The 13,538-nt window shown below is 44.9% G+C and overlaps 1 protein-coding gene across 1 annotated transcript in view; it reads right to left on the bottom strand.

Annotated features, from left to right (window-relative positions):
- The window catches only part of LOC135373059 (xaa-Arg dipeptidase-like), a 41,767-nt gene that overhangs the window by 13,500 nt on the left and 14,729 nt on the right, over positions 1-13,538 (bottom strand). Inside the window, exon 5 of the mRNA XM_064606363.1 lies at positions 9,510-9,752. Within this exon, the coding sequence (XP_064462433.1) occupies positions 9,510-9,752 (243 nt within the window). The remainder of the gene's footprint in view (positions 1-9,509; positions 9,753-13,538) is intronic.

Genomic DNA, 13,538 nt, shown 5'->3' with positions numbered 1-13,538 from the left:
CAGGTGTCACAGCCAACAAGTTAAAATCATTGTTTGGTGTGGACACAGCGGGCTAGTTTGGTAGAGTTAATAGCCACTTTAAGTGTATCATTTAACTATAAGCTGACTTGGTCGGACCACACTGATACAGTCGCTTCCAAGGCCATGCAAAAGCTGGGTTACTTAAAAAGAAGATTAAAGTCCTCTACCGTTGAGACTAAGTTGCTTACTTACAAGATATTAATATGCCAAATTCTGGGATACCCAGCAGAAGTTTGGGACCCTTATCGTATATTGCATGCAATGTAGCTGGAACCCATACAGAACAAGGGTATAATCCTCTTCTCTCTTCTAGTTATGCTCTTTCTGACCTTGACTTGACAACATTTCAGGCTAGGAGTTGAGCGATTTGTTTAAAAAGCTTGCAGTTGTGTGTGCATCAACTCGTATCTTATCTCACACCACATCACTAAAATCATCACACAACGTAAACATTCTACCACTTTCTTCTAGAGTTGACTGTTCGAAGTTTAGTTTTGTCCCATGCTGTATCACTGAGTGGAATTCCTTTGATGGCTTTGTTCGAGAGTTGCTTCAATAGGAGTTCTTTTCATTATTCCTGCCATAGGCTCAGCTAGAAGCTGCAGTATTTGCAAATAAGTATTAATGACAATTGTAATGTCACATAAGTACAAGTATAAGTACATTGTTACAACTTTTAAACATTGTTTTTAAACTAGCACAATATGCAAACAGTCGTCCATCTTGACACTGGGGATGATTGTGAGGAAGTAAGTCGTAGGTAGAAGCTATGCATGCCCCACAGACACCATCAAAGGATTCAGAGGAACTGCCCAGAATTATTTCAAGCCCATTCCACTTACACAATAAAACAACCCTAACGAAAGTACCAGATGCCTGTTGTTCACAAGGTACACTAAGGACAATAATGTCTGAGAATCAGGATGAGTTTAGGGAGTTGCTTGCTGAGAAGCCTACATCAACGAAGTACTAGCTGTCAGACAGCCACAAAGAGTACTTCCCTGTATACCTTACGCAAGTGAATATGTGAAACACGTACCAGTCAAGTCACAAAACATTTAGCGTGAAAGGGATGAGATCATCATCATAAAAGGTTACATCAAGTTAGGTGCAAAGAACAGGAACTGAACTGTATTGATCTATTAATAACTATGGCTTTCACCAAACAATTGACCTTCCTCTGAAACGCCTCATATATCAAACATGCCATAACTGTAGTGGTTGTGAAAGCTGGCCTGAAGTGACAATGATATCTCAATAAAGAAATATCAAACGAAGAATGTGTGCTTTCTTTGGAGCTTGATCTTGCACAGCAACTGGATTGCATGTCATAAACGTGCACCGCTATACTGTACAAGAAACGAAGTTTTGATGCTCCAGCTAATTGCTTTAAGAGAACTATTCGGGTCACACATGGCAGAGCGACTCCGATTGGAAGTAGTAATCACTGTGTCAGAACACTTAACAATGACACAGTTAAAGCTGTGGGCCTTCTAAACGTTCAAAGCAACAATCTGGACCCCAACCAACCAAACACTTTCACCAACTTTCTCATAATGCTCGGAGTCACTGTGCAAAGCATTTCAAATAACTTTGCAGCCAATTATTTATAATTAAGCTTTATAGCTAGAGCTCTCACTGTTTGTCTCTGTCCTGTCAAACAATCAAGCTACTCATTGGAGACAGAACTTGCCGATCATGCTTTACCATCTATCAAAAGAGTCATTGTTTTTGTTGTTTATCTCAAAAACGGTGATAAAATTTTGCAATGGGCATCGACACAAATATTATCGAAATACAACTGTAGCCTCAAAATCAACACACAGACTCCAGGTTGTGCCTTTAAAGGGTAGGTGCTGGTCAAAAAAACATGATTTTCATTGAAAAAATGACAATTTAGGTTTTTGGTGGTTTTATCATCCGTAATCCTTCGTTTCTTTGGTCAAAAAGTATGGATATCGAAAACTAACACTGTCTTCAAACGCACTAGGGCAGCTGTACAAGCGTAAAATTATCGCAATCTCCGAACGCGATACCGGCTGGAGAACCGGCAAGAAAAAGTTGGATCATTTGGATTCATACTTTGTACATCCAGTGAACCAGGTGTATGAGATTGCCCACTTTCAAAGAGTCCAACAACCAGAAGAGAAGGTGGGTAAATTTTTGTACACTGCAGTGTGATATGTCGTGAAATAGTGCATCTATTGTCGAACCACTGAGTCATGGGACATTCAATCGACACCTGGAAACATTAACCAATCAACTGGATCACTACCCCGTCTATATGTCAAGGGCCTCGCTTCAGGTAGATAAAACGAAGAACACAAGTGTATAAGAGCGGCTCTCCCTGGCTTCAAATGTCACCCCTGGAGAGCCAGTAGGCTTCGAAACGTCAGGACCCTCTCATGAGCAAACTTTGGCTGCCGTTTGTCTTTTTTCCCAGCGAGAGTTTATCCCGACCAGACACAATTTTGTCAAACATGTTCACCTTCAACTGCGGTAAGAGCATGATAGATTTGTGGTAGCCTTGAAAGGCGTACCATTATCGAACAAATTATGTTCAAAATACGTCGCAATCCTGAGTTAACACAGGCTGCAACACTGATTCAAGCTCATCAGTATGAATATGCTGATGAAGGAAAGCACGAAAACAAAGAACCTAATAGTGTTGTAACGTGGTAAAATACCGGGGAAGGAGAACACGTAGAAATGAGATAGAGAGCAGATCGCGGCAGAGGCAGCCCCGGAGGGAGAAGCAGCCGGTCGCCCGCTCTGCGTGACACTAGGGAGAAAAGCCGAGGAGTCAAGATGTCCGCGGTCGACAAAGCAACTCTGCGTCCCGACAAGTCACTCCCCTGAGGACGAGGAAGGGTGCCTTTTATAGCCCCAAAGTCACGCCGAAGTGGGTCAACCGATGATTCATATAATCCCGCTTTGTGACACGTTCCCTCTCCGTGGCGCCGCAAGCGGCCCTCTTCGGAACCCTTTTATTTTCGGTTTCTGTTTCCTTTACAGTGTATATACCAAATGCAGTGATTGATTGTATTATTACCACTGATAGTTTTACTAGTAACTGATACTATTCCCGCTGCACTACCTGATACTACCTGCCACGAACACTTGCTGGCATCCAGGATAGGTACAGTTGAACATCTATTTATATAATGAAATTTAAAATGACCGCACTTTAATTTATTAGATAGAATTATTCGTTAAACCAAGAATGTCCAGAAAAATGGCCCAAGCACCAACCCCAGCGATGGAAGTGCCTCGAAGCGTTCCGGCGCAGCCATTGGCACAAGAAAAATTGAGTTTTGGCACAGCATGACACAACTCTGCAATCCTATTCCTGCTATTCCAGGGCCTCGGTCATGTATGGTTACTCATTGATGTGCAATGAGTGCTTTCCACATTTAGTTTCAGTTTCATTGTGTCTGGAGCAATTTTCCACTCAATTTAGAGGCATGAAATCAGCCAACCTCAACAACCTCGCCGCAGCCGCTTCTGAAGAGTCAGCGCAAAGCGGGCGTTAACTGCATGTTTCGTTGTCAAAGAGCTTACGATTCCTCAAAGGTAACAACTAACAGTGACCGTCAAGAACAGGCCTAGACCAATCGACAAGCGGTCATAAATGTGGAGATCACCTCATGCTTCTCATCTTGGATAGTGATCAACATATACTGCAAGTAAAAACATAGGGTGAAAGTTAAATGCAATCGAGTTAGATGAAATTCATACCTCATGTTACCTTAATTAATCAATAACTAACAGCTTAGATTAATTACATTAGTTCTATTAATTTAATCCCACACAAATCCTAATTTCTGACATTGCGTGTTTGTCACACAAATGATGAGAAAGATGTAAACATGTTGTCAAAATGGGAAACTTCCTAGCTAGCAGCACCTTAGCAAGTGCAGGATGGTACTCACAGAGCAAAGTACACCAATTTAGAGGCTAATTGACGTACTGTAAGCTCAAAATCTGTTCAGGAGCAGAGGTTACGGTTGCACAAGATAATCTTCTCTCGGTACCAAACATCTCGCCAATGATGCAAGTGCTGCGCTATTTGTGCTAAAGTGTGCCAATCACAGGGTGCTGCTCCATCCTGCGCTGTAGAGCGTGCATTGAGCGTTTGGCTGCATTTGTGCCAAAGTTGTGCCAAAGCGCAGAGTAGGCGGCTACTCTGCAGTCCACAAAGGTCGCACGTGTCAGGAGAAAATGAAACATGAAGTGAACGAGACACGGAGCGTTCGACAAAATTTAAATGTGACAGGGAGCTGTCAACACGACTTACTTAGCCTGCTAATCTGTCGAAGCCGATGCCGCTAGGTCTAGCCTAGCCTGTCCTGTCCTAGCCAAGCATCTCAGGAGGCACAAGCGCACAGTCACTTTGACGCTCCAGTGACTGTGCTGTTCGTATTGTATTATCTTTTGTGTTTTTGTCAAGCGCAGGAGCATGTTGCCAACATCAAGTATACACTCACCAATATCAACTCACTCGCATTTTACTTCTATGTTCATCACTATCCAAGCTCAGAGGCATGAGGTGATCTCCACACTTTAAGAACAGTTTTAGATTCCTAAGGGTAGCTCAACAGGTCTCTAAAGGTATGGTCCAGGCATATTGTTGATCATAGATTGAGAAGTTACCCGTCAAAAAGAACTCGTTACAAGTTAAGTTACCATGTGAAAAATGTAACTAAGTTAATAACAAAGTTCTTCAGCCTGAAACGTAACTCACAGTTACTGGGTTACTTAAAAAAAAGAACGAGTTAGTACTTCCAAGTTACTTCGGACACAAAATAGCATTACACAGGCGCAGCGCGCATGAGCAGTTGAGTTAGACCTTGAGTTACCTGCGGAAGAGTGCAACACGCTTTCATCGTTTTCGTTTATGTCCCACAATTGACCTCTCCCTGTTTGTAAACAAATGACGTCATAGTGTTCGACAGCGCCACAAATTTGGTAGAATTTAACTACGCTCGAAGGTAGAGGTGAACAAGGTCGCGCACGAAAGTCACGGTCTTGAGGGGATTACGATATGGTCCCTTAAAGTGACGCGACCCTCGGTCCTGCTTTTCTTTCAATGGAAGGCAGAGAACAAGTGCCCGTTCGTGGAACCCGCCAGCCCTCTCCTTCCGATTTGTTTCGGTTTCAGTCTGTCTACCAATGCCATGATGACGTTTCTCTGGTAGAGGTCTATTCGAACGCTTTGCATCGTACTCCCTGTAGGTGCACAATGGTTCAGCTTCATTTCAATGGCAGCGGTTCTTACTTCCTGAATATAATACTGTCATTGATTGAATATCACGTTTCATGGCAAAAAATGCAATGAAGGAACGGGAGAGAAAGCAAGAAAATATGTGGACGTGAGTGAAAAGCGAGTTAAAAGTAACGTGAAACTTAACATAAGTTACTTTGGCAAAGTTACCCGAAAAAGGAACGAGTTCCTCTGAAAGTTACCACGGCGCAAAAGTACCGAGTTAATTCACAAGTTACCAAAAAAAGGAACTTCGTTACACTAACGAGTTACCTCGAACTCTGTTGTTGATGATCGCCATAACTTGCTACTTTTGATGACAACGAAACACGCTGCATATGTAGACACGCAGTTTACACCCACTCAGCAACGACTCCTCGGAAGCTGCTATGCTATATTAGCCACACTGTTTAGCCCAATCATGCGCCTCTAAATTGAGTAGAAAATTGTCCCAGACACGATGAAACAAACTAAACGTAGAAATGATTCATTCCTGGTCATAAATGAATAAAAATAAATGCCCAAGACCCTTCGACGAGGATTGCGAAGCTGCGCCAAAACTCGATTTTTGTTGCACCAGAACGTTTCATTGTACTTCCATCGCTGCATCTAGGATAACGGAGACGTCGCTAAAGTCTCTAGATGGGGTCTGGGGGGCATTTCAGATTTTTGCCTCCACTGCAGTATTGCTTACTTGGTAAGATAAGTGGCAGGGGATGCATGCATCTGGCTGCACTCATCAACAACTCCACTGGGCCTCCCAGTGATGTAAGCCCTAGGAGTGGTCAGGTTGAGCGATAATCTACCAGTGGGAAAATATAAGCTGCTCGAAGGCCTTTGAATGCTTCCGGGATTCTAATACATGACTGATTGAGATTGATGATTTGACTGAGACCGGGTATGGTGCTATTTGCACTTTCAGTGCCTATCTGATTACCCATCCAGCTACACTGAGCAGGGCAGCGAAAGAGGGGCTAGATAAGCCTAAAGAAGTGCGGGTTATGTTAATTAAGCATGTTAATTACCCTCACACCCGGTGCATGCGAATGGTGGTGGGAAAACAGAAAATCAAAATACCTCTGATATCACCTATCCAAGGAAGTACCATTTGAAATACCAAGAAAACAAAGTAATCTACAGCAAGCAATAAACGAAATAAAGAAGAAAAAAAAAAAACGCAATTGGGTGCGCTTCAGACAGAAAGGAAATTAGTTGGTATCATATATGGCCCTGACGATGTCATGATGGTATATACCTGCTATTTGGTCGTTGCAATCAATAACAGTTTTGCAGAAAATATATTTCAAATAGGTACCAGCGTGGCAATCAAAACGAGCTATCTTGAACTGATGATCAAGCCTGAAGTAGAATGTGGACCAACCAGAGATTGGGGAGATATCTGAAGGAATGATATGAATGACCAGCAAAAAAGTGATATCGTCACAATTCGGCGACATTTGTCAACATTAAGAAGTTGTAATTGTTGCTTGACCAAAGAAAAAAAAGGTCAGAAGTCACAAATAATGAACCTTGTGACTCTGTTTTAAACAGCTTTAATAGATGTGTCTAAGTTGAGCTGATGAGGATCCCACAAATCAGATGTGTATTCCAATCTTGAGCGTACTAAAGAGATGTACGCTAATTTCTTGATATGCTGGGAAGCCAGTTTGAGATTCCGCCTAATATAACCAAGCATGTGGTTAGCATTGCCCACTATAAAATCAACATGCTGGTGCCAGGTTAGGTCATGATTGAGAATGACACGACGATGTTTATATTATGAATCACCTTGGAAAGGAAGATGTTACTGATAGAATATGTAAAAGTTGTAAAAGGCTGCGACGGCAGAAAGACACGACGCAATGCTTCTCAAGATTAAGTGGCATTTGCCAGGTGACGCGCTGCCAACATTTGATGAACGAATTTCAGCTAACTTGGATTGAGCACATGTTAAAAAACCATTTCGAGTATCTTTCATAGCAGATAGGATTTGCTGGCTTCGCTTTGTGGAAGGGTAAGTCTGTGAACCAACTTACAGTTCGAACATGACTAATATGTAATTGGCCACCCTATTTCAGACTTGGCTTTCTTCATGCTGCAACTCAATTGGATCTCGAAATGTTCCGAGATTCACAGTACCTGATCACCTCAAGAAACGTGGACTGCAGCTAGTCATATTGTCTGTCCATTGTGCGATACCTTGTGACACTGAAACATGTTACGTGTGAAACACTTCTCGACAGTGTGCGTGTAAGTGAAAGTTGTTTTTTAAAGTGGACAATTTCCAAGTGGCTTCTCAAAGGGGTATTTGTTTCATAAACAACTTGCAAGCAGGGTGTCGAACCGAACCCGAACCGAAAACCGTACCCGAACCGTTATTTTTGCCGGAACCGAACCCGAACCCGAACCGAAATTTTCATGACACTGTTGAACCCGAACCGGAACAGAACCGTAAAAAATAATAGCGGTAACCGGTTCGCAACAAAACGGTTCGGACATAAAAGAAGTCAGCATAAGAGTTCCTCTCTATCCCCGAACGAAGACACATTGGTATCATCATCACGCGCCTATATCATAAATTTCAGAAATGTTCACCTAGCAGTCAGACGACGACGTATAGTAAGTATACTTTCAGCGTCGTTTTAACATGTTGAAGCGCAGTTGTCCTTGTGAGTGCCGCGGCTAGCGCCCCACGCACGCGATGCGGCGTCTACTCTTCAGAGACCAGAGTGCCACGCGGACGAATGCCACGCGGACGAATGAAACACGAATGGAGTAGGCCAGTTATATAGCTCTACAGGACGAATATGTGATCAAATAAGCGCCCAAGATTTCCCTTTACACGTGAGCAGCACAAATTAAACAAGTCAGAAACATGAGAAGTGGAGAAGGAGCGTACGCAGAACGGTGCCTGTTTGATTGGTCGTGCTTTGAAAAGTAAATGTGGTTCTGCTTATTGGTAGCGCAGTTGTGTCGTCGTGACACATTGCCGTTGTGTTGTGGATTAACAAGTACACTGCTGTGAGTTCGGACAGAGTAAGGCTTGCAGGCTTATTTTCGACATGCTTCAGTACGGTTTCAGATCGATTCACGCTGCGAAGGCAGTGTGCCGGCAAGTACTGTCGTCTATGTTACGCTGTCCATCTTATTAGGCTTCCTTTAAGTGTATGTTGCTGGCACTGTGCGTGTGAAAAAAGATATTTTGGGAACAGAAAGTAGCAGGACTACACCGCTTCAACAGCGTGAACTCTAGTTGCAATAAGTGTTCATCCATTTCTCATTTCTCTCACTAAAGGGCTACCTTAGCGCTAGAGACGTCAATGCAGACAACAGCAGTAAGCCATTAGCCACGCATTTCCTGATAAAAGCAGTTTTATGAAACATATATAACGGAAGCGTTGAACCGGTTCGCGAACCGGTTCGGGGCTGCAAACCGGTTTGCAAACTGGTTCGATTTCTGGCCTGGCCGAACCGGAACTGAACCGGAACGAAATCAAAACAACGCGAACCCGAACCCGAACCGAACCCGTATTTTTTGCGGTTCGACACCCTGCTTGCAAGTGCTTGCACTTGCAGATATTTTACACCTGGGACAGATATACCTTTATAGGTAGGGAGTGACTTTTTCGGGTTAAATTCCTTTCTCAGATTCGGGGGGTAAAAATCGGGCGCTATTTTTTAAATCTGTAATTCGGGGAGAAATCGGGCGATAATTGTGCCTTCGGGTGTTATCGGGTGTTTTTGTTTCTCCTTTTGTCTATTAAATCATTTCCTAATCTCTCTTTTTTTGTTGTTGTTGTTGTTGTTTTTGTGGGATCCTGACCTTGCAGCGGTAATCCCCGAAGACATAGACAGTGTTAACACACATGGATGTATTGCTGGGAACGTAGGTGACCCATTCTTACATGTGTTACACGCGGCGACCTTTGTTCGTCTTCAGTGGAAACGTCACTTGAGGATTTCATAGTGACTGGAATTCGGGGAGAAATCGTGTTTAACCCGAACTGGTCGGAGGTCAGTTCGGAGGGGAATAACCGGGTAGAATCGGGTTTAACCTGAAAAAGTCACTCCCTATTTATAGGTCACCACCCTGAACATTGGTTCCATGAATGATGGTGTACTTGATGGCAGCTTTTTCTCAGTGTTGACAGCAAGTACACTTTGAAGACTACCCTACATGCATACACATTTACCTCAACCTGTGCATACAAAAAGGAAGTCTTACCGAGCTGTTCAGCGGAGCTCTTGTATAGCTTTGCTAGCGCAGCATTCGTCACCACAGGGTCGATGCTATTATCCTTAGTGAACTTGACAACGCAGCCTGTAGCCTCAGCTCCAGCATTGATACAAGACAGCACCTTTTTCTTCAGCTCAGCCAGGGCACCTCGACTTGGGGCACGGTATTGGATTTCCATGGAGGAGAATTCCGGTACGATGTTCACTGCTGCTCCTCCATTTGTGATGATGGCTACCAGTGAGAGAACGCCACCATTAGAGTGCGGATAAATACTATGCACTAAAAACCAGAGAGCTGAACCGAAAATGTTATCGGTTTGGGTTTGACTATAAGGGTTCCGTTCCGGTTCAGCTCCGGAAGGCAACTACAGCGTTTCAAACCGGTTAATTCTAAACAGTTCCGTTCATGAACCAGCTCAATAATATGAACTTTGCTGCGAACTACGAAAAATGTGAACTCAGCTGATTAGCAGCGGTACGTGTATTGCCCTTAACACTTTTGTTATATTTAATTTTCCATGGCAGACAGAGGCAGGAGATTGCGACGCTCATGGCGGATTTTTGGGATGGTTTAACGCAGAGGATGGGCAACAAACACTATTAAATAGAATGTTCTCCTCCTACCACGATCAAAGTTACCTGCCAATTAGAACTTCATACGAGATGTTGAGAATACGGGGCCGTACCACTATTTTACGCTTTGAATATATTTTAATTGTAAGTAAAAAGAGTACGCCCTGCTTTCGTAGCTAACTGAAAACATACCTTTGATCCTTTTAATTTGCGCCAGCATCCCTATGGCATGTAACTTTCACCTACGTAGCGACTGGTCCTGAGCGTGCTGAACGGTGACGCTCTGCTTATATACTAACTGGCCTACATCTTAACTTTTGACCGTCATCATGTCTACATCTCATCTCATATTGATGCATCTCAAGTCGGCTACAGTCGTGACGTTGCTCAGATGAGGGAGGCCACTAACGGCAAAGCGGTATTGTCACCACCACCACCCTTTGCTTATGTGCCACCCAATTGCAAAGATCATTACCATGGGCTTGAAATGAGCAACATCGGAGCAAACGCCAGCAGAGGGTCACTTCTTCCCCCATCACCATTACTGTGTGGGATGTTTATGGGACATGTCTCCGTTTGCGCGCACCTGTGACTTGGAGAAAAACGTCCTGATCGGGTTTCTTTTGGGGAATTTGGTGTTCTGGGTGAGAGTGGCGACGAACGGACAGGGACAATTCTACCTCGCTGCCGACCAGACGCTCGACTTATAGTTCTTTCCCATGCATTTATGTATCTCAGTCTTTCTGGTACTTATTAAATGTTGTGTGTTAGACAGAGTCTAGTCAGAGTGTAGTTCTATTAAGCAGCTACAACAGCATTCAGCATTCCCTCACATTCCTCTACAAACTATTGGTGCCGAAACCCGGGATTTACGCGACTCAGTGGACTGAGTAACTGTGTTGTTTGAAGGTGACTGCCTGTGGATATGAGCTCATCACCAGAAGGCATGGAGGGCATGGAAACGCTGAAGCCGAAGCGAACTGCACAGTGAGGGCGGAACACAAAAATAATCAACGAGGTGAGTTACGCTCTTCAGAAAACTGACGTAACTGTAGAAGAGCTGACAGTTCTGATGGAACGATTAACGGCCAGCAACAAGAGGTTGGAGAAGATAAATGAGGAGAAACATCCACAAATACTGAGTGCTGCGCTAGAGAAAGAATATTCCGTGATCGCTGAGTACGAAGATCAAACTCTCAGCGCACTTGCTCGACTGAAGTGCGCGATCAACAAGCTAAATGCCAGACCTATAGTGACTGCTGCGCAAAATGTAACTGAAGCAGGCGAAGAATCCGCTGCAACTCCAGTGATGACCAGCAATATACGTGCGGCGCTTTCCACAGGCACAGGGGGTATAAAGCTCCAGAAACTGGACCTATACAGGTTCGATGGGGACCTGCTTTCCTGGCAACCGTTCTGGGAGCAGTACTGCAGCGCTGTTCACGATAACCCCAACTTGTCCCCGTCAGAGAAATTCCACTATCTCAGATCTCGGTTAACGGGACAAGCTGCAGTGGCGATGTCAGGCCTGCAAACTATACAGAAGCCTGTTACAACGACGCAGTTGAGATTCTGATGAAACAGTTCGGTGACAAAAAACGAATAGAACAGCTGTACCAATCTAAACTCAGACTGCTGACTCCCGTCAAGTCATCGAACGATGTAAGGAGTTTGATACACCTCTACGACCATGTACGAGGCAATATCCAAGGACTGAGTGTGCTCAAGGTTAGTCCTCTGACATATTCCTCTCTGATGTGTGACGTGCTCCTAAGGGCCTTGCCGGCGGACATACTAGTTGTCGGCTACTACAGAAGTGCGAAGCAGGCAACGTGGATTTCTTCGGCATTCTCAGATGGTTCTGAGGCAAGATCTGACGACTCGGAAGTGGAGCTTACACAAATCCTGGATTATCTCTGCGTTGAAATAGAGAGCCGTGAGAGGGGCGGTTTCGCGGATGACAGTGCGAGAGATACGACCCAAAAAGGAACTGGCGCATGCCCTGCACAAGACGAAGGCTAGGATCCTGGAAGCAGTGTGTACTCCACAACAGCACGAAGGTGGCAACACAGTGTTTCTTCTGCAAGTGATCGACGCATGCTGCTGAAAACTGTCGGTCATCCTTGACCATAGAAAAGAAGAGGAAGCAGCTATATGCACGCTTAGAGGCCACAGGGCAAAGGACTGTTGTCGAAGGACTTCTCTTGACGTGTTTGTGTAACGGGCACCATGCGATGTCCATGTGCGACACTTCTCAGAAGTCTACGGCACAGAAGGATGACAGAGTCGAAAGCGTCCATCTCTACGCATCGAATGAAGGAAAAACCACCACACAGACTGTGATATGCTCCTCCAGGCATTCCAAGCAAGGGCTGCGACCGACACGGACTGCACCTATTTGCGAGGCGTTATCGACGGTGGCAATCAAAAAACCTTTGTCAGGGAAGACGTCGCTCGGAAACAAACTGCCGGTGTTAAGAGAAATCGACCTTCGACTGAGCACCTTTGCTGACAACGCACAATCGCGGAGTCAGCGTCGCCATGTAGTGCGACTCAAGCTGAAAAGCCAGTTTGACCAATCGGAAGTGACACTCGAAGCTATCGAGATCCCGTTCGTCTGCAGGAACATGGCACAGATTCCGACCCAGTGTTCGTTTGTTGCGCAGCTAAGGGAGTGCGGAATGAACATTGCAGACAGAGTCATGTTTCCAAGCGTTCATCGAGAGACAGGAATATCGGTGCTCATCGGCACAGACCAGCTTTGGAGAGATTGTAAAAGGGAACGTGCAGCACGATCACAAACAACAGTGCAATGGTTGCCATCGACACCTCGTTGGGATGGACTTTTCAGGGGCCCACCAAAACCTCGGTATCCGAGCAGAGCGACACCCTGACATGTGTTCTACACACTGCCGTCGACATCGAGGATGACACATCATTGGCACTGCAACGTTTTTGGGACCTGGAGCATCTTGGAATTATTGATAACCCAACACCAGACCAAGATGACCAAGCACTTATGGAGCATTTTGAAAGCTCGATTGAGTTCCAGAACTGTCGCTACCAAGTGAATCTACCGCCCAGCCGAACAGCCCAGGGTAGACCTACCGAACAACAGAGGGGCAGCGCTCGAACGCCTGAGCACGAGAATGGGACGAGACCCAGAGATGCTCACCAGGTACGATGAAGCCATCCGGACGTACCTAGAGGAGGGACACATGGAGAAGGTTAAACCGGCGTCTAATGAAGCGGACACAGGACAGGTGTACTACATGCCCCACCGACCTGTGATTAGGGAGTCTTCAGCCACTACTAAGCTGCGCGTTGTTTTCCATGCATCGTTGCATGCTGGCGGTGCACCTTCTCTTAACTACTGCCTCGAGAAGGAACCAAAAATGGTGCCCAACCTTGTTCGGTTGCTCTTGAGGTTCCGACTGCACAGAAT

Source organism: Ornithodoros turicata, unplaced genomic scaffold (genome assembly GCF_037126465.1).
Source record: "Ornithodoros turicata isolate Travis unplaced genomic scaffold, ASM3712646v1 Chromosome20, whole genome shotgun sequence".
NCBI lineage: Eukaryota > Metazoa > Arthropoda > Arachnida > Ixodida > Argasidae > Ornithodoros > Ornithodoros turicata.
This window is presented reverse-complemented; position numbering and strand designations above follow the sequence as displayed.